General features: G+C 45.7%; 1 protein-coding gene across 1 annotated transcript in view; it reads right to left on the bottom strand.

Moving 5' to 3' along the window:
* The window catches only part of Usp46 (ubiquitin specific peptidase 46), a 75447-nt gene that overhangs the window by 29395 nt on the left and 20585 nt on the right, over window positions 1-25467 (bottom strand). The window contains exons 2-4 of the mRNA XM_041671471.1: window positions 17368-17448; window positions 11632-11845; window positions 8855-9084 (exon numbers count right to left, since the gene is read on the bottom strand). Coding sequence (XP_041527405.1) covers window positions 8855-9084; window positions 11632-11845; window positions 17368-17448 — 525 coding nt within the window. The remainder of the gene's footprint in view (window positions 1-8854; window positions 9085-11631; window positions 11846-17367; window positions 17449-25467) is intronic.

Genomic DNA, 25467 nt, shown 5'->3' with positions numbered 1-25467 from the left:
TGCCCTCAGGGCTAATTTGCTATTCAGAATCTAGAGTAGGTTAATCTACTGTGAGATTTCACAATGGGGGCTTCAGCAATTCTGATGAAAGTGAGTGCACAGCCTGCCATAGGGATGTCCTCAAAGCGGGTTCCCAAAGGAAAGTTAGGTCCTCAGGGCTCATGAGATTCTCTATGAAACCTAGCCCTGCACTTCGGCAGCAGGAGAAGCCCGCAGGCCATGCTCTTTCTTAGAAAGTCCAAGGCTTTCTAACAATTAGGGCTGGCTAAAAATGGAATGCATCCTTGAAAGATTGGGTTCCCTGCCTCTGGCCAGGGTCCACTGGATGATGGTGACCAACTGGCTGGAGATCCTAGAAGATACCCGGGCACTGGGAAAACAAGATTAGATGTTTCCTAGCAGTCTGCCCAGCTCTGAGGTCTAGGAAAACAGAGGGGGCTAGCCAAGTAATCAGAAAAGAAAAATAAGAAATCCATATAGACTCCTCTCAAATGACTTATCAATGGGGGTCCTTCTTTTTAAAGATTGTTCTGTCTGGATTGCGAATGTTTTGCCACAGAGAAATGATACGTATTTGAAACAGTGGATACACTAATTGTTCAGACTTGTTTTATATAGTGCATACAGCTTCAAAACATCACATTGTAGTCCAATTTATACAGCATTATATATCGCTTTAAAATAATAATAAATAAACGTGAGTTTTTTATTTTGTTTTCACTTCTATTTTACATTGCACGGGTGTTTTGCAAGCACGTTTAGCCTGGCATCACGTTCATGCATGGTGCCCACAGAAGCCAGAAGAGGGCTTCGGATCCACTAGACCTGGAGTTACAGACGGTTGTAGGTCACCATGGAGGTGCTTGGATTCAAACCCAGGCCCCCGGCAAGAGCAGTAAGTACTCTTAATCTCTAAGCTGCTCCTCCAAAACATGCGTTTTACCTACATGTGTGTAAGTATAGCATGTGCGTACAATGCCCAAAGAGGACAGAAGAGGGTGTTAGATTCTCCTAGAACTAGAGTTACAGATGGTTGTGAGCAGTCACATGGGTGCTGGCACCAAACCTGGGTCCTCTGCTAGAGCAGCTGGTGTTCTTAACTGCTAAGCATCTCTCCAGCCCCCATATGGAGGTTTAAAATCAATTATAAAGGATTGTTTCTATGCTCCAGAAAGACACACTTGTACACTATAAAATATAAACAGTTGGAATCCCATTATACAAATGCTTCCATCTAATTAAAGAATTGGGATGCGATCATTGCATACCGGTTCCTGTTTTGGCATTTGGGCTCCATAGTAACCTCTACAGCAAGAGTACAATATTTGCATTTGAGGGATTAGTTGTCCTGCCCATAGATTTTTTTTTAAGCTATAAAAATGAATGAGCCTGTTATCAGAGTCATCCTGGTAATTCACACAGAACACTGCCAGGGTGGAATACTAACAGTGTTAAATTACAACCTCGGAGGAGGGGCCAGCTTGTAGATGTGGTACAGGCTTCCCAGCTGCCATACGGAGCCCAGTGCCACACTGCTCTGCTTTCGGCATCAGAAGCACGTGAAAGAATCTGTTCTTCCTTCACAGGGTCTCGTGACTGTAATTCTATAACCGATAATTCATCTTGGCCTTCGGACCTGGTTCTACGGCTGAAACACAGAGCAAGCCTGTATCCCGCATCTTAGCTTTGCCTGGCAGCATGTGCTGGAAAGACATTCACTGGTTGACTATAAGGACACTTGCGCAGCCACTAGACAGCAAGGGTGATGTTAGAGGAGGGGACACAGCGCTAAGAGTGCTCTCACGCATGCTGAGGAGGGCTCTGTGGCTAACAGCACTTGCTAGCCAGCATGAGGACCTCTGTGCGGAACTCTAGCACCTACATAAAAAGCAGGCACGGCTGGCCATATGTGCCCACAAATCCCAATGCTAAGTGACCACTGCAGCTTGCTAGTCACCAGTCTAGAAAGAAACAACAAGATCTTGGCACAGCAAGAGATTCCTTCTCCAGAAACTAAGACAGAGAGCAATAGAGGAAGACACCTGACGTCTCCTCTGGTCTCCGTACGTGCCCATGCATGCCTGCATGCACACACATGTATATATATACACATAGACACTAGACAGAGAGAGGAAGAGAGAATGCTCATACAGAATGTAAGCTGGTATAACGCCATGGGGACTGGACACATTCTAACGGTATCAGTGAACGAACATATCATAACCCGCTACCTCACAATCTACTTCCACAAGACGTGGTATAATTTCCCAGAGAAACTTGGGTTCTGTGGCAAGACTTTACGCCTTGTAAGATCCGTGGCAGCACTGTTCACAGTTGCCCCAAAGCAGAAATGACCACATAGCCATCAACCCTAAAGTAGGTTAATAAAGGATGACATTCATGCACTAAGTCACCACATGGTGGTAAGACAGAAGAAACGAAAGCATCGTGCAATGAGGCAGTGAATCTCCCCAGGGGCACCAGCCAAAGGAACCGAGGCACAAAGGCTACGTGGGACTCAGGACCGCGAGGGGTGCACCCACACACTGAGACAATGGGGATGTTCTACTGGGAACTCACCAAGGCCAGCTGGCCTGGGTCTGGAAAAGCCTGGGATAAAACCGGACTCTCTGAACATAGCGGACAATGAGGACTACTGAGAACTCTAGAACAATGGCAATGGGTTTCTGATCCTACTGCACGCACTGGCTTTGTGGGAGCCTAGGCAGTTTGGATGCTCAACTTACTAGACCTGGATGGAGGTGGGGGTTCCTTGGACTGTCCACAGGGCAGGGAACCCTGATTGCTTTTGCGGGCTGAGGGGGGGGGGGGGGACTTAATTGTGGGAGGGGGAGGGAAATGGGAGGCGGTGGCGGGGAAGAGGCAGAAATCTTTAATAAATAAATAAATTTAAAAAAAAAAGGCTACGTGGCCATTCATACAAACAGCAACAACAAGCCAAACTGAACCATGGACCTTAGGAGTGCTGAGGGAAGTCCTAGCAGGCGTGTGCGCTCAGATGCCTCAGGTCTCCAAGGGCACTTGCACCCGCACGCAGACACACACACCTACACATAACTAAAAACAACAAAACACTCCTAAAAAAATCGCAGAGCAAGCACTAGGAATACATAAAACAGAAAATAATGATGAACTCAAGGGTATGGGGTGAGAATAGAATAAAAACGAAATTGCAAAGCAGAGGGCATCAGGGTGTTGGCGATGCCCTATTTCCGACTCTATGTGTTGGTGGCATGGGCAAGTTTTTGTAAACTGCTGCTCCAAAATCATATTTCTCCAACGGAGTGTTACTGGGCATATCAGCCACACTCCATGGGAGGCCCCGTGCCCAGGAAAGGCTGGCCAACACGAATGGACACCATGGGGTTTTTATAGGCTTTTGTTTCCTCTTGGTCCCCCCCCCTTTTTTTGTCTTCTTGGTTGTTTTGCTTGTTTTGATTTTCAGTTTTTGTTTTGTTTTGTTTTAAAGAGAAAGCAAGAAAGAACATGAAGCTGGGTGAGCAGAAGATGGGAATGATCTGGGAGAAGCTGGGGGAGGGGAAAAGATGATCAAATATATTGTGTGGAAGAAAAATTAGATAAAATAAAATGCTGCTCCAAGCCTTCCTTTGCAAGTAAGTCCTCTGGTACGAATGGACAAAAGTGTTCTCAGAAACAGATCTACTAGGTAATTGCTGGCATTTTACTGTAAAAGTTACTATGAAATGAGGAGTGAGTGAGACGGCTTGGGGGGCTGGAGGGGTAAAGGGCCCGGCTACCAAACCTGATGGCCCATAAGGTGGAAGGAGTAACACTTGAACGTTGTCCTCTGACCTCCCACCACCACCCTGGTACCTGCACACGCGCACACAAACACACACACACAAATGTAATTTGAATTTTTAATTAGGTAAATAACACCACAAAGATGTTTTCAAGATGGTAGGAAACACTACAGGCCAAACAACCTGATTTCTCAAAACAAGGGTGGGGATAAATTATAGATTAACACACATGCTGCTATATGGGTATAAATTAACCAACTTTGGACTGGGGAGATGGCTCAGTGCTGAATCACTTGCTGTGTAAGCAGGAGGACTTGGAGTTTGGATTCCCAGAACCCACTTAAATGCTGAGTTTATAATTTATAATTCCTGCCTTGAAAGCAAGAGAAAGGGGATCCCCAAAGCAATCTGGCTCTGGACCAGATGTATCAGTGAGCTCTGGGCTTGACTAAGAGGCCCTTCCTCAATGAACAATAAGGTGGAAGAGCGCTGAACGATTATTCTAACATCATTCGTGCCTTCATATGCATGTGCATTCACATGCACTCATCCCTCCAACACACATACCCGCACACATGCAACACACATACCCATGCATCACTCACACACATGCAATGTCCACACACATGCAACACATATACCCATGCATCACTCACACACATGCAACACACATACCCATGCATCACTCACACACATGCAACGTCCACACACATGCAACACACATACCCATGCATCACTCACACACATGCAACGTCCACACACATGCAACACACATACCCATGCAACACACCCACAAAACAATACCCATACCCACACACATGTAACACACATAGCACACACATGCAACACACATACCTATGCATCATTCACACACATGCAACGTCCACACACATGTAACACACATACCCATGCATCATTCACACACATGCAACACACCCACAAAACATACCCACAAACATGTAACACACATAGCATACACATGCAACATAAACACCCACACACATGCAACACACATACCCATGCATCACTCACACACATGTAACACACATACCACACACATGCAACATATACACCCACACACATGCAACACACACAGGAAAATGAAAAATTTAAAAATATACTTAATCCACTGCTACAAGAACAGGACATAATCAGACAGACTTCAACACTGAGTGATAATGGTGAAATTATTTTTAGGTGTAAAAAATGGTAGTGTGCTTTAAAAAAGGCTTATCTTTGAATGATAGATACAGATAATATATCAATTACAAGTGAAATGATATCTGGGATTTGCTTAAAAACAAATCAAGTTGAGAGAAGAGAGGTATGGGAAAACAAAAAATGAAGATGAGCCAAGGAGTTAGCAGTCATCAATTCTCGATCACACGCGCGCGCGCACACACACACACACACACACACACACATGCACACACACAATGCATTGTGCTTTTCTCTATTTTTGCATCTATTTGAACTTTACTGAAAGAAAAAGTATAAAGGGACAGAAAAGGGGGCGGGAAAGAAGAAAGGTGGAGATGCAGATAAATAGGTTTGTGTCAAAGTTCCTCAGAAATGTTCAAGTATTGCTCTCTGGACTAACATAATCACATTTTTTAGAAAATATTATACATTTTTTCATCTCTGGGTGGGAAGAATACTTGTAATTTTTAGTCTTTTTTTTCACTTATCTGTGTTTTTCAACCACTTCTATGAGGAATGAATCAGAGACTTGATTCTAACGGTGTTGAAAAGAACATCAATTTCTTTTTTATTGTTTTTATTGAGCTCTACATTTTTCTCTGCGCCCCTCCCCATCTCTCCCCTCCCCTTCAGCCCTCTCTCATGACCCCCATGCTCCCAATTTACTCAGGAAATCTTGTCTTTTTCTACTTCCCATGTAAATTAGACCCATGCATGTCTCTCTTAGGGTCTTCTTTGTTGTCTAGGTTCTCTGGGGTTGTGTCCTGTAGGTTGGTTTTTCTTTGCTTTATGTCTATAAGCCACTTATGAGTAAGTACATATTATATTTGTCTTTCTGGGTCTGGATTACCTCACTCAGTATTTTTTTTTCCTAGATCCATCCATTTGCCTACAAATTTCAAGATGTCGTTATTTTTCTGCTGCTGTGTTTTCTGCTGCTCCATTGTGTAAATGCACTACACTTTCTTTATCCATTCTTTGACTGACGGGCATCTAGATTGTTTCCAGGTTGTGGCTATGACAAATAATGCTGCTATGAAATGTAAAATAAAACTTTACAAAGGACATCAAAAGGATTGTCACGGTGCAGAGCTCCCGCCCCTCTCTGATACTTAAGTGTGAGTCTACACTTCTTAGCTGTTTAAGGATCACAGCTCATGAGTGTTGTTGACCTCCCGATACAGTCACTAACCCACTCAGTAGAGCAACTGTATGTGGAAATGGAGCCTTTTGGTAACGCATGCTGATGAGAGAGAACCCAGTCAAGCTGACCTCCTGACCTCAGTCCTCCAGCTTCCAGCCTCCGAGGAGCAAACCTCCACTGTCTGAGTGTTCGATTTATAAACTGTGGATTGTGACCCCCACATGGGTTCACATAACTTAATATGGGAGCTGTGGAAAATTCAGCAATGCAAGTTTCTGAACATACAATGACCGAAACTAATCAAATCAAACCCACAGCAAACCCGAGGTGTTTCTGATGGCCCTCACCTAAGATTTCCCCGCAGTCTAGGCTCTGAACACACAGCACACTCGTTTGGCACCGTGTGCGCCGTCTCACCACTGCCGACGGATATTAGCTGGAGTGTGTGGCCTCAGATCTGAGGCTACTGTATTTCCTGAACTGCAGTAGTTGTATTGCATAAAGTTTTCTGCTCTTAGAAAAACAGTGAGAAGCCGGGCGGTGGTGGCGCACGCCTTTAATCCCAGCACTCGGGAGGCAGAGGCAGGCGGATCTCTGTGAGTTCGAGGCCAGCCTGGTCTACAAGAGCTAGTTCCAGGACAGGCTCCAAAACCACAGAGAAACCCTGTCTCGAAAAACCAAAAAAAAAAAAAAAAAGAAGAAAAAAAAAGAAAAACAGTGAGAGCTAGTTCCAGGCCAGGCTCTAAAACTACAGTGAAACCCTGTCTCAAAAAAGAAAGAAAGAAAGAAACAAAGAAAGAAAGAAACAAAGAAAGAAACAAAGAAGAAAAAAAGAAAAACAGTGGTTGAATTATAGAAAACAAAGGTTTTTAAAATATATTTTCCTGCAATCATTCCTCAGCAAATAAGTATTAAATCAGTATATGTTTAGATTGTGTTAGAATGTTTGATTTTAAAAACTGCTGTTAGGGTTGCTGACTTAAGCATCTTTTAAATATTGTTACACGGGGACTGGAGATATGGCTCAGGGGCTAGAGTGCTGTGTGTTCTAAAGACACACTGCTCTTGTCCAGGACCTGGAGTTATGTCCCAATATCTACATAGGGCAGCTCACAACCACCTATAATTCCAGTTCCTGGGGCTCCAAAGGCATCTACATGAATGTGTACATCTAAACTCATACAAAAATATACACATATACATAAAAAAATAAATATATCTTTTAAAAGCAAAAATTTTAAAAATGCTAAATTAATTTTGTCTTAGGATTAGGACAGAATTTCCAACACTTCATGAAATGGTCCTAAATACACTTCTGCCACTTTTCCCCTTTGTGTTCACGTGAAACAGTGTTCTCAGCACTGATGATTATGAAACCAAAATATTGATCGGCTCTGAAAAACATTGAAGATGTTCTGCACCCCACAGTATCAAAGAGTCAGCCACTACCAAGTAAGTCCATCTCACTAGAATGCAAATATGCTTTCACCTTTAATAAATGGTAAAATTATATGACCCCCCCAAAGAACTGCTGCAAAATAAATGTATGATTACTATAAATGTTTGGTTTATATGCCTACTGTATAAACCAGTCACATAAAATTTTCTTGGGCTAAAGAAGGTTACAAGTAGGAAAGAAGTTAAGAAGCCCTGGTTTTAATCACCCATGATGGATGGTACTGTTAACGGCAGCTGGGCAGGCCATGACAGGGGGCCCTTAGCTGAGTCTGTTAAAAAGCTGTTTATCTCTCTTCTCCAGAAAAATACATATTCAGACGCATCTGTCCAAATCAAGAAACTCTGGGAGCACTAAAGAGATACAGGCTTTCTGTGGGTTTAGTAGTTAGAATGAACGACAAACGACATTCATTATATACTCTGCTGTGTGTCAAGTAGGGCGCCGCATTTAACAGACATCGCCAAATTCGCTCTTATCAGTCACCAGTGGGATGATGTGTGCGCATCAACCCTGCTTTAAGATGAGGACGGTGGAGACAGAGAAGAAAGCAGCAATAGGATGGAAGGTTGGAAAAGTCTGGGAGTCAGGGCCAGCACTGAGACTCAGGCAGCTGGGTCAAACAATGAAGCCAAACAATGACGGCACTCTCAAAGTCTGAGTTAAGTATAACAAGCAACTACATCACTCTGAGTAACTCTGTAGAGAGGATGTCCCTAAATCCAAGTAACTTTAAGGGCCTTCCATCGAAGCCAAGGTGCTAGATGCAACCAAACACACATGATACCCAATTCCCAAAAATCCCGGAGACGGGGTTCTCACCTAGCCAGCGGACTGTGTACAAGTCAGGGTCCATCTTCCCCTACCACTAGGCGGCATCATAATAGACTCCCAGAAGTCACGTAAGGGTCCATACATTACCCCTGACCTCTTTGTGATGACCTCTGACCTCTTCTTATTAAGTGGTTCACAGTGTAATTCAATACTTTAATGTTCAGCCCTAAAATCTGTTCATGGAGTAAAATAACCCAACGTTTAAGGGCACACTGTCCTCCTCACTCTCTTCCTACCACCTGAGAGACATCTTTTTCCCCCCAGCTGAGACGTCATCATGAACCCACACTTCCAAGTGCTTGCACTTGAGGTCCAGAGGAATGATCGACAGGCCGACCCACAGGTCCTGAAGACAACGGGAAGCGTGTGATATCACAACACCCATGGACAAGAAAGATGAATGCCATCATCCCCCGGCCCCCACCAAGGACTCACAGTTTCACAGTTCAAGCATCGGGTTTCGTTGGTGAGTGTTCCCTGAAAAATCTCGTGGACCCAGGTGAGCTCGGGTTTGTTACTCTCTGCGGGCTCGTGCACGTTGCCATTTTTTAACTTCCCGTTTTGTTTCTCCTGTTTCTTCTCCTCCTGCAGGATGTCCGCAATAGTGTTTAGCAAATAATTTAAAAACTCGTGAGCATCCTGTTGCATGTAGTTGTCAAAGAGATCTGGAAAGGAGAAGGGCCAAGATTTCACACTCTGCATCCTGGAGAGTGGGCAGACAGGGCGAGCTTTCCATGACACGCTTCAATATTTACAGGGAAAGCCTGGACAGGCATGGCATACACATACATTTCATCGCCACTGCAATGACAATGAGCAACTTTCCAAAGAACCATTCCTTTCGATGTCCTCCCACCCACCAAACACTAATATCCCCTGTCTCCTATAACAATGAACCAATGTTTAATCATTCTAGAAAAGGACCAAAATTACTAGACAGAAACCCTGATATAATATCTATTTGTTTTTGTGTGTATGCATGCAGGGTACATGCTGGGGAATGGGGGCACACATGTGAGCAGGTGCGTACTCGTGTGTGTACGTGAGTATGCAGAGGGCAGAGGCTGACACTAGCATCCGTGCTCCACGTTCTCTATAAGGGAAGGGTCTCTGCGACTCACTCATTTGGCCGTTCTGGCTACCCAGCTTGCTCTAACCATCTCCTATCTCCACCCTCTACCTCCTGTCTCCTGGGCTCGCAGGCTGGCTATCAGCCTGGAATCCTAGGCTACCTGCCCAGCTTTTCATATGAGCGCCGGGGATCTGGACTCTAGTCTTCTCACTTGCTTGATGAGTACTTTATCGACTAAACCCCTGAATATCAACTCTTGACAGGATGTGACCACCAGTGAGTCATTCTGCTATAGCAACGAGATTCTCTTCCTAAGAGTCACATTAGACTGAAGACTGGCCTGGAAGAATCTTATATGAAAGATGAAAGAGAAATGAGGAGCGTATGTGAACAGACATCTTGCCCAGGGTGTTCCTAAAACAAGCTCAAGCACCTAAGCCTACTGCGGGCCCTGCTGTCAGGACAAGCAAGCAGCTGGGAGCCCCTATTCTGAGTCATACTCACAACTACACTGGGAAGGTTGGCTTCTTTCTCTATTCGGGTCACTTTTATTCCAGCACACATAAACTATTACAGCTTTGAATGCTAGCTATCAAATCAAGCAAGACTTTGGAAAAACAAACACCAGGTTAACTGTGTTCGTGTATTGGAGTAAGGTGGCATCCCGGACAGATTGCAAAATCAAATATTCCCATAGTAAACTTCTAGAATACATAATGTATCTCCATCACTATTTCTCCTCAAAAAAAAAAAAAAAAAAAAAAAAAGGCCCTGATTGAAAGTCTTGTCACTGATGTTCATGTCATTCACCCCATGATTGTGACAAGATACCTAAGCACATATACCCACAGAAGGAGGGGTTTCTCTGGCCTCACAGTTTCAGAGGGTTCCATGCATGGTTGCTCAGTCCCAGACACTGGGCAGAGCATCACCCCAGCAATGGAGTATGGCAGAAGCCGGCTACCTCACAGTGCGCAGGAAGCACAGAATGAGGGAGGGACTAGTAGCCAGTGTCACCTTCAAAAGCACACCCCTGGGATCTGCTTCACAGCTAAGGTCCAGCTCCTAAAGTTTCCATGCCCCCCCCCCCAAAAAAAACACCACCACCAACTGAGAATCGACAGCCACAGCCTGAACATACTCAAGCCTACAGGGCACATGTCATGTTCACTCTAACATTCACGTTATTTCTAACACACCAGAGCCCTGATTAGGTAACTTGTGTTTGCTGTAGTCACAATGCATACAATAGTACTGTTCCACTCAGTGATTACATCAATATATCTAACCCTGGAAGTGAAGCACTCAAAAGGCTGCCTTGGTCAATTTTTTTTTCTCTTACAATGATCCTTCTTAGAATGCAGCATGTTTAAAAAAAAAAAAAAAGAAGGAAGGGAGGAAGAAAAGAGAAAGAAATCATTCTAAATGGAATGTCAAACCTCAATTTTTAAATTTCTATTCTATTTTCTGTTTCTTATATAATGGGAAAAGAAGATATGTCTTCTGATGGGCAGTGGTGGCACACGCCTTTAGTCCTAGCACTCACTCAGGAAGCAGAGGCAGGCGGATCCTCTGTGAGTTCAAGGCCAGCCTGGTCTACAGAGTGAGTGCCATGACAGCTTATAAAGGGAAATCCTGTTTTCTTTTCTTTCTCCTCTCCCCTTTCTAATTTAATTAATTAATCAATTTTAGTTCATTTTTTTGTAACAAGATCTAACTGTGTAGTTCTAGGTGGCTTGGAACTCACGGTGATCTGCTGTCTTTGACTTCTGAATGTTAGGATTAAAGTCACAGAATACCGCACCTGCAGTCGCTCTCTCTCTGATTTTTCCCACTGTTATTTATCTGGGTGTGTGTATGTAAGTGTATATACTGTGGAGAGTATCAGATCCCCTGGAACTGGAGTCATAGGTGGCCATGAGCCATCCCACATGGGCCCTGGGAACTAAACTCCAGTCCTCTGAAACCGGAGCATGTGTTTTTCAAGTGCTCCCATCTCTTCAGTCCCTGAAACCACTCTAGTTAACCGCACTCACTCACAACTTTAATAAACTAGAATGAGCTTTCCATGTGGAGGCGACCAGAACCCCTGCTCTCACCGTCCTCCAGGTCCGTCACCCACTAAGGCTCCACCACTCACCGTTCTCTTTCCTCAGCCTTGAAATGAACTTCTTTGGTGGGATGACGCCGACCTTCTTCTTCTGCGTGGCGATGCTGTGGAAAAGGTCTGCCAGGCACGTCAGCAGGTTTTCCTTCTTTTTTTGCTGGGCCTTGTATGCCAACACATTCTCCCGGAAAGGCCGACAGAAGTACAAGGCCTGCAGCACGGAGTTACAGTAGCACGTGTTTCCAAACTGCCAAGGCACAAGAGGGGTGACTAGAGTCATTGTCTAGGGATAAGCCGTCTCTGAGCAGGGGAGGAGCATGAGACGCCAGGATGCAGGACCCTGCCAATACCTGTGTTCCCCTGTCAGAGGCCAATATGCCGGAATAGATAACTGTGGATCTGATCAACAAGGAAGGACAGGAACAACAGGGACTCTCCACCTCCCTAATGCTGCAACCCTCTAACACAGCTCCTCAAGTTGTGGTGACCCCCATCATAAAATCAGTTTTGTTGCTACTTCATAACTGCAATTTTGCTGCTGTTATAAATTGTAATGTAAAAATCTGTGTTTTCCGACGGTCTTAGGCAACTCCGGCATAAGGGTTGTTCAACTCCCAGGGGGTGGCACCCCACAAGTTGAGAACCAACTCAGTAACAGAGCCAACCCCCTGGGCTGCAGTTTAGCTTGCCATACTTTCAGTTACGGGGAGTCACCCACAGTCTGTGACCGTTACGTGGAAAAATTACAGAAATAAATTATCTATATGTTTTCTATTGTGTCCCATTCCATGCAGTGTGATGGAATCTCACACCATCCTACACCATCCTGCCCCAGATGTGAATCATCCCTTAGCAGAGCGTAGGCATAACGTCTGTGGTGCCTGCCCACTGGCGACTTTGTAGACTTCCTGGGTATCACAAGTAACCTTTATATTACTCAGCAATGGCCCCAGCCTCGTATTAAGAAACAAAGTAATACTGATAAATTACTGTAATTGTTCTATTTTATTAGAACATTATTTAATCTCTTAAGCCTTTACCACCAGTGTAAACAAACAGATAGAAAAAACATAATCTCTATAGAGTTTGGTACTATGCAGTTTTAGGTATCCATTGGGGGTCCCGGAATGCATTCCCCACAGATAATAGAAGCCTAGGAATTCTAGTGCTTTCCTGATCCATCAAAGTCTAACTTATATAAACACTCTGATGAACACTGATGAAGAACCTAATAGGATCTGGTACTTAGAAAAATAGAGACAAGAAGCCAGGCAGTGGTGGTGCCTGCCTTTAATCCCAGCACGGAGGAGGCAGAAGCAGGAGGATCTCTTCAAATATAAGGCCAGTCTGGCCTACACAGCAAGTTCCAGGACTGCCAGGGTTTTTACACAGAGGAGCCCTGTCTTCAGGGAGATAGGGGAGGTTGAAACCTACATAGCATGGGGACTCAGAAAAGCAGCTGGCTAAAGAAAAGTCACAATGCAATATAAAAAACTCCCCTGTGACTGCAGGCATGGCGATGCACATTTGAGATCCCAGCTCTTGGGAAGCTGAGGCAAGAGGATCACTACAAGCTGAAAGCCAGCCTGTACTATGCTATGAGTTCAAGGTCAACTTGAGCTGTAACTCAAAACAAACAAACAAAACTCCCATGACTGTGAGATTAAAAATAAAAAAAAAAAATGAAAACAAAACAAAAAAAACCTGAGACAACCGGGGATATAGCTCAGTGGAAGATGTGTGTGCGCGCGTGTGTGTGTGTGTGTGTGTGTGTGTGTGTGTGTTTGCACATGTGTGAGTGTATGTGTATATGTGTGATATATGTGTATGTATGTTTATGTGTTTATATGAATATATACATATACATATACATATGTATGTAAACATATACATATACACACATACAACAGTGGGGAGGATTATTTCAGGAGTTCAGAGCTATCTTTGCAGCAGAAGTCTTTAGGAAACAGGGCTTGTTTTTCTCTGTTAGGATTACAGTGGTCACTGCCCCCAGAGTGCAAAGTCTCACTTACTCCAACGCAATGGAGCAAAAAGTGTCTCCATAGGCCACCCTCCCATCTTCCTACCTCTTACCTTCTAAATTACCCTGCCTCGTGTTTCCTCCAAGGTGGCAATTGTCCCAATATGGTATCACACAAGTTCCTGACCCCCCCTATAATCAGAGTAGGGCCCACACAGCAACACTCATTCCTCTCCAGGTCACAGACACAGAGATTTTGACTGCAGAGGCAATGTCATTATCTCACTGGATTCTAAGTGGCTGGAAGCCTAGCTCCGTGGGAGAACCCAGCTAAGACCTGTACTTTTGGCTATTCCCACACAGCAAATGAACAGGAAGAAATTCCAAAGAAATAACAAGATTCATAGCCTAGATCCCAAAGCACTGTAGAAGGTCAAACGGAGCATGGGCGTCTTCGCTCAACTACCTCTTGGTGCGAACATCGTCGGAGCCTAGGTATTTTAATGTTCCTTGACACAACCATGTAACAGGTGACAAACCCCTTCACGCAGAGGCTGGCACCTCCATAAATTATAATCCCAGGAATCATAAATGAATCTATTAATAGATACAGCCTTCATAATTCTTCTACTAGTCAGGCAAGAGTCGTAATTCTCCATTGTCTGCATTTGTATTTTCCTTAGTCAAGAACAAATTACCACGGATTGAATAACTTTCTTCAGAGAGTCAAGTGGAGGTCCCTGCACAGCGGCTAAAATAAGCTGTATTTGTATTAGAAGACTGTCCTCCCGGGGCCTTGCCTAGCTCTCCTCTGTCCGGTCTCACTCTGCTTCTCAGACACCCTTCAGTCACAGCTGGCCTGAACTAGTGATCAACTCTGGAGAAATAAGAGGATTATTTTCCAAGTGTCTACAGCATGCCCAGGCCTCCACCAGGGCCTCACCTAGGGGCTCTCCTTCATCCTTCACCGTGGCTCAAGAGGGAGAAACCACTGCAGCCGCGGTTGAGGTGGAAAAGAAAGGCCAGAACGACCAAGTTTCTTGCCACAGTTCATACCACTAGTAAACAGAACATGGAGAATAAAAATTGGGGCTCTTTCCTTCACATCCAAGGCAGCATTAACTCCGAAAGAATGTGGCTAACTTCTTCCAGCACGTGCCACAGCAGGAACCTGGCAGACTGGCAAGAAGCTCCTCCAGAAAGCCGTGTATCTATGAACACCCTCAACACATAAAACTTCTATTCAATAAAGAGGATATAGTGAAGGAAAAAGCACAGGGCTGATGGGCAATACCACCTTAACATCTGACCTACCACCATCTTATCGAGGAAGCAGAGCCCAAGGAGGGCCAGGTACTAGGGGCTCCTGCCTAGCACAAAGGAAAATAAGTTGTAAAACAGTTTCCTCCAAGACCGAAACTCCACATCCTACAGGGAAACTGATGGAGGAAGGTCATTGGCTAATAAAGGAACTGCCTTGGCCCATTTTATTGGTTAGAGGATAGGTGGGAGGAGTAGGCAGAACAGAACGCTGGGAGGAAGAGGAAGTGAGCTGAGACTCGACAGCTCTCCTCTCGGGAGGAGACACCTGAGAGAGACGCCATGCCCCGCTCCCGGGATGAAGCTCCGACCCAGGATGGACATAGGCTAGAATCTTCCTGGTAAGCGCACCTTGGGGTGCCATACACAGATGATTAGAAATGGGCTAAATTAATATGTGAGAATTAGCCTAGAAGAGAATGGGCCAAGCAGTGTTTAAATGAATACAGTTTGTGTGTTGTTATTTCGGGGCATAAGCTAGCAGAGCAGGCGGCCGGGGTGCTGGGAACACAGCCCTGCCGCTCTTATTACTACAGGAAACCCCTTAAGTAGGAGAGTAACCAACCCAAAACAGTTTCAGGAAGTCCCAGGAGCTGACTGGATCCAGTAGGCCCCTCCCTGCCAGAGTGAGCCAAGCTAAACTACAAAGGGGACTCTCAGAAAAACAAAAGCTGAGAAGAAGACTCTGAGACCAGACTGCTGCCGAGAAGAAGCAGAAACCAGCCCAGCCAAGCTGCCTGGAGGAGGCTTAGGCAGAGTTGCCTGGAAAGGACTCTCTCCACCCTGCTGTGCTGCCTGGAGGAGGCTTAGGCAGAGTTGCCTGGAAAGGACTCTCTCCACCCTGCTGTGCTGCCTGGAGGAGGCTTAGGCAGAGTTGTCTGGAAAGGACCCTCTCCACCCTGCTGTGCTGCCTGGAGGAGGCTTAGGCAGAGTTGTCTGGAAAGGACCCTCTCCACCCTGCTGTGCTGCCTGGAGGAGGCTTAGGCAGAGTTGTCTGGAAAGGACCCTCTCCACCCTGCTGTGCTGCCTGGAGGAGGCTTAGGCAGAGTTGTCTGGAAAGGACTCTCTCCACCCTGCTGTGCTGCCTGGAGGAGGCTTAGGCAGAGTTGTCTGGAAAGGACTCTCTCCACCCTGCTGTGCTGCCTGGAGGAGGCTTAGGCAGAGTTGTCTGGAAAGGACTCTCTCCACCCTGCTGTGCTGCCTGGAGGAGGCTTAGGCAGAGTTGTCTGGAAAGGACCCTCTCCACCCTGCTGTGCTGCCTGGAGGAGGCTTAGGCAGAGTTGTCTGGAAAGGACTCTCTCCACCCTGCTGTGCTGCCTGGAGGAGGCTTAGGCAGAGTTGTCTGGAAAGGACCCTCTCCACCCTGCTGTGCTGCCTGGAGGAGGCTTAGGCAGAGTTGCCTGGAAAGGACCCTCTCCACCCTGCTGTGCTGCCTGGAGGAGGCTTAGGCAGAGTTGTCTGGAAAGGACCCTCTCCACCCTGCTGTGCTGCCTGGAGGAGGCTTAGGCAGAGTTGTCTGGAAAGGACCCTCTCCACCCTGCTGTGCTGCCTGCAGGCTGTGCCCCAGTTCTGCCAGCTTTAGTGAGCTGTCTGTCACCCATGTTGGGGTGAGCCTTGGTGATCCAGCTGTCTCTGACTCATTTCCACTCCTCTAAGGAACCTCTCACCCATATTCCTGTACGTAACCTCAGTAAAACTCACTGGTTCACCAAACTGGACTTCGATGGCGTCTGTAATTTGCTCTGTCGTGAGCTCCCTACATCACTCTGGGGTGAGCGGATGGGTGGTGGGTGCATCTCCTAGGAAAAGTTTTGTCACACAACAATGGAGCCAAGTGACTCTGGGATAAATGACTCTTGGATGGATTCTTGACTGACAGCTCACTCCTAGCTAAAGATATATTATTATATATCTCTAATACAAGCTATATTATATGTCAAGTACAGGCCACGTTGTATTGGCCCAAACCAAAACGAAGACTGGAAAGTCCATGCTGTGAGAAAGGGAGGGCAAATCAAAGCAGGTTCAGCCACAAATGCGAATGAAGTCACTCTAAGAGAGGCATAGCAAAGGGACTCCCCTCAAGGCATGCAGGGAAAGGGTTGTGACTTCAATCAATAATGTAGTAATTATTAAGTCCTTGGCTGGGGACAACACTTAGTACATTTTAAATAGTAGATTAAAATGCCTTTCTCCAGTATTTGCCTCTACTACTAACTAAAGCACACAGTTATTTAACAATGAATAATGGTGGTAATGGCAGCAGAGAGTGGTACGTAAGCCACAAATCGCAGTGCTCAGGCAGAGGCAGGAGGATCACTGGAAGTTCAAAAGCCAGCCAGGTCTTCATAATGAGTTCAGACACAACAGACATAGAGCTACATAGCTCTTGTCTCACACAGCAAAAACAAAAGTCAGCCAGCAAGTCACATCAAATACCCTAAATATGGGAAACAGTAAATACTTACATTGACCAATCCGAAGTAGTGTTCATTGATTGGAAACTGCTCTGGACCAATGTCTTTTTCCAGAGCAGAGGCATTGGTGCCCTACAAGAAAACATAACAAGAGTTAGGTGGCCTGAAAACAGAAGAGGAAATGAGGCGATGTGAGCTGGCCCACTCTGAAACAAGCACCCCTTGTCAACAACATATGGGGGATACCAGGAGTTTTCTTTCATGCCCTTGCTGGACTTCGCAGCCAACTCATGAGTTGCCCCAGCCGGGACATTTAAGATCGGTATGTAAATGAGAAGATGATCCTCTGAATAAAACATTCCAGACAGCTGCAGCAACTTTCAGAAACAGGGTGCCTGGAAGACAGGACCACTTTCAAAGTCAATTTCTTTATGCCGATAAGGCTCCACTGCGCACCTGTTGAGCCAGGCACCCGTCTCCAGGTCCAGACATCAATGAGAATGCTGAGGAAGCGGACATGCATGCCTGCTCTCATGGAGTTCCCCTTTGTGTACGTGACGACAGCCTGAACCATGAAGCAAGTATTAGACAATACAACTGTGAGACGGGCTGGGGATGGAAGGGGCATTGAGTTGTAAAGGCCGCACGACTGTACCTTTCAGTAGAGGACCCGGAAAGGGTCGTCCTGAGAAGGCACTATGTCCAGAGAATGTTGCAGATAATGAAAGGATCCGATGTGAAAGCTGACAGCTGTCGGATGCATCAGACTGCTAAGTCTGGTGATACTCCAGCATGGCGAGCGAGACTCCCATGCCCTCTGTGCCAGGGACTGTGCAGTTCATCCTCATGAAGCTTATCAGATGACTATTCCCAGTCGCCTATGTCTGGAAGTGACTTAAAACCCAAGAGACTGGGTACATCTGGGAGGGATTTTTTTTTTTCTTAATTAAATCATTTGCAGTAGGAAGATCACTTTTCGTCTGAATCTTTTGAGGTGGGAAGAGCCGCCTTTAGCATGAGCCACACCTTCTGCTGGCAGCCTGTCTAAAGGGCACAGAAGAAGGAAGCTTGCTCTCTTTGCCCGCTCGCTCTCACCAGCAAGCCCATTCCTTCACTGGCACTAGAACCTACTTCTTTGGGATTCCAGCATATACTGAGACCCAGCCTCACGGACTAAGCAACTACATGATTCTTGGACTTTTCATTGGTAGATGAGTTGGACCTGCAAGCCATTCTAATAAATTCCCAAAGGCTGAATTGGGGAGTCAGACTCAATCTTATCCAAATGCTGCCAGAGCCGAGCCATCAAAACAGTGATGAAGCCCCGCCTACTTGGGGCTAGTCACAAGTAATGAATGGTCTTTTCCCACTCAGATTGAGTGGGCTGCCTGAAAGTAAGAAAAGCTCATTGAGTCAGGTACGGTGATCACTGACCATGGGGAGCAGGTTCCAGGCCCCCTGGAAAGACACTCAGTGCCTTTATATAAATGGTATAGTCAGTGCTTCTCAACCTTCCTAATGCTACGACCCTCTAACACAGTTCCTCATGTTGTGGTGAACTCCCAAACATAAAATTATTTCATTGCTACTTCATAACTGTAATTCTGCTACTGTTGTGAATCGTAATATAAACATCTGATACGTGACCCCTAGTGAAGGGGTCGCAACCCACAGGTTGAGAATCACTGGTATAGTAGTGGCTTATAACCTATGCATATTCTCCTATGTGTCTTTCCTCCCTACATTACTTATAATACCAGGTATCATATAATTGCTAAATAATCTGTTGGTACACTGTATTGTTTAGAGTGTAAAGACAAAGTGTGCTCAGAACAGGTGAGATGCTTAAATGCCTCCAGTCTGTATCTGACTGGTCTGTGAGTGCAGAGCCCACGCATGGACATGGAGCAATAAGCAGGACCGGAGTGCCTTGCTGATGTTGGTCCCTCACCATCTGCAGCCTTCTTCTCAGGCTACCATGGGAAACTCACAGCTCGCAGGGACACGAGGATTTGGGAAACAGAACGGAAAGCATTAAAAGGTAATGCTAGTGGGCCTGGAGGGATGATTCATGAACTAAAGTGTATACTGCTCTAACAGAGGACCTGAGGTTGGGACCTCACACCTAGGTCAGACGGCTCACAGCTCCAGGGGCTGTGATGGCCCCTTCTGGGTTCCACAGACATCTGCACACACACGTGCTCACACATACATACGTGTGAGTAAACAACAGAATAAATCTTGAAACATTTCTAATACTGTATATTCTTTAATTTACTTTTATGTGTAGGAATGTTTTGCCTGCAAGTGTGTAAGTGCACTCTGTGTGTGCCTGGTTCCAGAAAAAGGTGTCAGATCCCCTAAAACTGGAGTTAAAAACGGTTGTGAGCCACTATGTCGGTGCTGGGCCAAACCTAGATCCCCTGCCAGAGCAATAAGTGCTCGTAACCATTAAGCTATCTCTTTAGCCTCCTAATGCTGTGGACTCTTAACTCATGCAATTCTCCTCTCCTCCTTGAGGAAGACATGACTATGAAGTAGACTGAAAACCAAATAAGACGGCCCCTTGCCACAAAGCACACTTTAAATAGAAAATAACTCGAACCCGAGCCAACTCAGGCTCTTACTCCCCAGCCTTGACTCCGTGAGCGCGCACGCTCTTGCGCCCTCTCTCTCTCTCTCTCTCTCTCTCTCTGCTGTGCCTCCACTCTAGGCTCCTTTACCCGCCGTCTGAGAGAGGACTCAATGCTCAAACATGAGCCAGTTTCAGTGTCATGAGGGAAAGAGCCATCGTCCCCACAATAACATGGCTTCATTCTACAGACGGGCCTTTGAGATAACAGATCAAATTATGGCAGGATTCCACAGTTCCGACATAAAAAAGCCTAACATTTTTAATAAAGTTATTTCTAAATTACAAACTAATGTAAAGATGGGTATTAAAAAGACCAACATCCTTTTTTTTTTTTTCAGGAAAAATTAGAATGTATGGCAGGCAGGGAGATCAGGATAAATGTAAGAAATGAAACACAATGGTAGGAACAAGGTCTCATTAGCTCTTTATGAAAAAAAAAAAGGCAACACAGAGAAGTTAACACATGATTTTTGCTAGGTAAGTCTTGCCTGTCTTAGCACTAATTTTGTTATTTGTGGAAGTGAGGATGAAGATTTGTGTTGAGAACAGAGACCCTGAGGTGACGTAGTATCCACTCACACCGATGTTAACGGGCCATCAGACCCTACCCATTGGACTTCCCACCCAGCCAAGTAGGAGCCCATTATGAACAAATTCTCCATCTCTTTCTGAATATACACCCAGTCAAACGTGCTGTACTAGAAGGAAAGGAAGGTCCAACAATCACACTGATCAGACTCCCCAAATTCACCCAGTTCTGGAGGCCTTCGAGCTGGGTGTGGTAACACAGTCTTTAGTCCCGGCAATCTGGAGGCAGAGGCAGATGAATTGCTGAGTTCGAGGCCAACCTGGTAGGAAGAAGAAAAAAAGAAAAATTTTGCACCAGCGGTCCAGGACTCCCCTAATTGGCTCCTCATAAGCCTATGTGTCTCTCTGTTGTAAAGAATGGAGATGCTTCCGTGATCTAAGCATCTCTCCTCAGCTCTATCGTACCATACGCTCAGCATCCCTCAGCATCCCTCATATCTCCTGCCGCTGCTACCTCATTCTTACGTCTCCCTCAGAGCTTATCATCTTTGAACTGTTTCTGTTGAAACACATACAAGTCCGAGGGTTTCTAAGACTGAACAAAAAAGTTCAGGAAAAGTACAGAAGGCGGTAATGTGGTTGTCGCTGAGCAACAGTGTGGGTGGGTGGGTGGGTTCACTGGGCTATTCTGTTTATATTTTTACACCTACAGTCAGCCACGCATCTCTTAACCATGAGGATGCGTTCTGAGAAATATGTTATTTAGGCAATTTTATCATTAGTGGACAGAGGGAATACACACACTAGCCTGAAAGTACAACCTACCACCTACCTATGCTATATGAAGTGTGTATTGCATATGTACATATGTATGGAACAACTTATTGCTTCTTGAGGCATAACAAAGGAAACAGAAGACCAAGTCAAGTGCTAGAGAAGATGGTGAGATCAAGAAGGCACATAAGGGAGCTAACTGCAGGGATGGTTCACTGGTTATGAGCACCCATTGCTCTTGCAGAGGACCCAGGTTCAATTCCCAGCACCTACACAACAGTTCACAATCATCTACAATTCCAGTTCCAGGGATCCGATGCCTTCTTCTGGCCTCCACGGGCTCCTCCACCCACATAGAGCACATTAAGTCCATTCAAGCCATGTGCATACACATAAAAATAAAGAAAGTTAGGGAGCCACTCGAGACTACATCTGGCATGACATTGCACACTCCAGGAAACACTGTAAATGGAGAGCATGCTAAAGCAGCCCAAAGCACAGAAAAGACATGCTGCAGATTCTTAGCTTTTACTGTTGCTACCAAGGGTTGTGTGCCCTGTCTAGCAGTGTGTGCTGTTCTTTCACAGAACCAGCAATAGGTTTGTCGACATGTCACGATAAAGACACAGAGCATGTCACACAGAGGTCACTCTATCCTGTTACCGTGATGGCATTGCTTCAGATAGTGTAATGTAACAGCACCCTCCAAGTTAAAAGGTGCTTTACAGGAGACAGTGAAGAGGCTCAGGAGAACCAGGGGTAAACAACTTCACATGCCCGGGAAGGCGGAAAATGGGGGTCCCTCTCCGGAGAGACAGAAGCAGTAAGCTACGGGGATAGGGGTCTGTGACCCATTGAACCGCAGAGGAGACACTCTCTGACCTCTTGAGCTGCCTGCACATCATGCAAAAAGCTCCAGGGTTGCAGCTTCCATGATGCCTCACCTTGTACTCAGGGGCAGCTTTTGAGTACTACTTGATCCTGTAAGTAACCCTTCACCCATACGCTAGTTAAGAACCCCAACAGAAATTCATCAGTTCACCAAGTTAGACTTTTGTACAATCATTACTTTGGTCTGTCCTAGGTTCCTTTCTGAGGAAAAAAGAAAGACATATACATACATACACCTATACATATGTGGGGGGGGTGGTATGGATATGTGGGGAGAGAATTATGCCTCTAGGAAAAAATCTCTCATGCAATAGTAGGCAGTGAGAACTTTTTAGCTCCATTATAGTCTTATGGAATCAGTATGGTAAATGTGACCTAGCACTTACCAAAACATCATTCGGCCGCACATGGATGTGTGTATAGGTGGATAACAGTCCAGCGAGGACACCCTTGCTCTAATCCCCGAAACTGGGGAATACATTACCTCACAGGACAGAGGAAAACTGAGATGGTATTCATTCACACATCTGAGGGTCTGGGGAGATGGCTCAGCAGTTAAGAGCACTGGCTGCTCTTCCAGAGGTCCCGAGTTCGATGTCCAGCACCCACATGGTGGCTCACAACCATCTAGGGTGGAATTTGATGCCCTCCTCCACCATAAAGGCAGACATGCAGAAAGAACATTCATCTATATAAAATAAATAAATAAAATCTTTTTAAAAGATACTCGAGGGCTGGAGAGATGGCTCAGCGGTTAAGAGCATTGCCTGCTCTTCCAAAGGTCCTGAGTTCAATTCCCAGCAACCACATGGTGGCTCACAACCATCTGTAATGAGATCTGGTGCCCTCTTCTGGCAGGCATATACATAGAAAGAATATTGTATACATAATAAATAAATATTTAAAAAAAAAGATAAAAAAAAAAAAAGATACTCGAACGGGGCTTGCTCTGCATCATCCAGGGGGCTCAGAATGCTCACAACTGTCCTTCAAAGTGGGAGCATGAACAAGGCAGAGCACAATTCTGTGTGACAATTTCAGAAGCTGCAGGTGAATGGGACAAAGCCAAGGCACAGTTCAACCTCTGCCGGGGAAATGCCTGGGGAGGCATTGACCTCTGTGAGTTCAAGGTCTAGAAAGTGAGTTCCAGGACAACCAGGGCTACACAAAGAACCCTGGGGTGGGGGTGAGGGTGCAGCCCTCTACCAACCAGGCGTTGGCCCAGGATCTGCTTTGATAATAATTTTGTTATAATTTCAGAATTATAACAAAGCCAATGCTCCGCAGGGAAAGCACTTGACTTGCAAGGCTGCTGACCCGAGCTTGATCCCCAGGACCCATGAAGAGATGGAAGTAGAGAAGCAACTTCAAAAAACGCTGTCCTCTGACCTCCACACATGCTCTGTGGCACACATGTCCCTCATACACATACAATAAAAAAATCAATCAGTAGTACATAAATTGGTGCTTTTAAAAGATATCAAAGGTAGATTATTTAAGCCACACAACAATACACTACAGCAGCCTAGGAACCCAGCGCCGTGTGTTTAATGACTCTGTAAGGACTGTCAGTACTTCCTCACCTCCATATCGCATCTAGCATCTGTAAGAACCTTAGACTCAACCCCAACATTCAAAGGAAAAAAAATTCTCCTGAATTTTACCTCCACATCACCCAGAGAAGCTACAAACACAGTAAGTTCCCCAGAAGGGGCATTTGTAGACAGCTGGCTTTTCCCAGAGGTGGCCCAAGGCCTCGCTCCCCTGCCTCTCTCCAGGGTCCCAGCAGATGCTACTGCAGGGCTTCAGGCAGCCACTGCAAGCCAACCATGTCTAACTATCTGCACCCTGCAAACTTCAAGCTCCAAGCTGCATTAATGCAGGCATTCCCACGCACCTATCCACCGGCCCTCAACACCCATCTACTGCAATGGAACACCTCACTCCCCTGGAATTTTCCCACTTAGTAAAGTCCCTGCCCTCATCAGGGCTCAGGCTGGAGCCTCCAGGTCACACCTGGCATCTGCTACTGCGTTGTCCCCATCCATCTCTGTGCTCTACTGACAAACTCCTCCAATCTCTCCACTCCATACACTTCTTGTTCAGCTGCAGCTAGACAAGGCTGCAGGATCTCTCATCCACTCCGCCACCAGCTCTTACACAGCCTCCACCATCCTCCTTAGCCACCCCTAAGCACGCAGAAGGAGGATTCTTTTCAAACACAAAACTGTTTAGAATCCCACTAGTGGCTTTCACTGCTGTCATTAACTTTGCTTGTCACTCGTTGTCCTGCACACCCTGCCTAGACCAATGGCTGCTTTCCAGTCTCCAGTCACCCAAGTTCTTTTCTATTCCCTTTCCCCTGCCTGTACCTTATAAGTACAGATGGAAGTGTCCGTCCCATTGGGTCCTGCAGCTGTTCAGTCCCAAATAAAAACACACAGGTTTATATTGATTATAAACCATTTAGCCTGTTGCTCAGGCTTATTATTAACTAGCTCTTACAACTTGAATTAACCCATAATTCTTATCTATGTTTAGCCACATGACTTGGTACCTTTTCCCAGTAAGACATTCTCATCTTGCTTCCTCTGTGTCTGGCTTGCGACTACATCTCTCTGCCTTTCCTCTTCCTAGAATTCCTCTAGTTTGACTGCCACACCCATACTTCCTGCTTGGCTACTTGTCAATCTATATTTTATTAAACCAATACAAGTAACAAATCTTTACAGTGTACAAGAGCATTATCCCACAGCATACAAGTCTAAATTTTAGAGGCCAGCACCTCAGGGAACTCTTCACAGGGCAGCCTTTCTCTGCAAAACCAGTGATATGACTGGTAGAATGACCTCCCTCCCCAGATGTTCACTTCTTACCCCTGGATTCCATCACAATGAATGCATGGCAAAGGGGACTTTGCAGATATGGCTAAATGAAGGATCTTGATACAGAACATTTGTTCTGGATGCTCTAGAAGGTAGATGAACTTGGCAGGATGCTTGCTCATGACCCCATGGGCCAGAATGAGTGAAGACAGACGATGCAGAAACAGAGCTCTGAGACACTGAAACTACTACACCTCTGGCCAAGGAGACAGAGCAGCTCATGAGTCAAGGAACACAGGCAACCTGAAGGAATCCCAAAAGCCAGGAAGCAGATGCACCCTAGAACCTCAGGAGAGTGAGCAACCTGACCACGTACTGTAAGAAATAAGGCTGCTCTTTTTGAGCTACTAATTTGAGGTGTGTGTGTGTGTGTGTGTGTGTGTGATGTTTACACATGTGTGTGCATGTCCACATACTTCTGTGTGAGCATATGGAAGC

This window comes from Microtus oregoni, unplaced genomic scaffold, assembly GCF_018167655.1.
Source record: "Microtus oregoni isolate MIOR12 unplaced genomic scaffold, Mior012 000021F_ref0000039, whole genome shotgun sequence".
NCBI classification, from domain to species: Eukaryota; Metazoa; Chordata; class Mammalia; order Rodentia; family Cricetidae; genus Microtus; species Microtus oregoni.
Note: the sequence above shows the minus strand (reverse complement) of the source record. Positions and strands in the feature narration are given on the sequence as shown.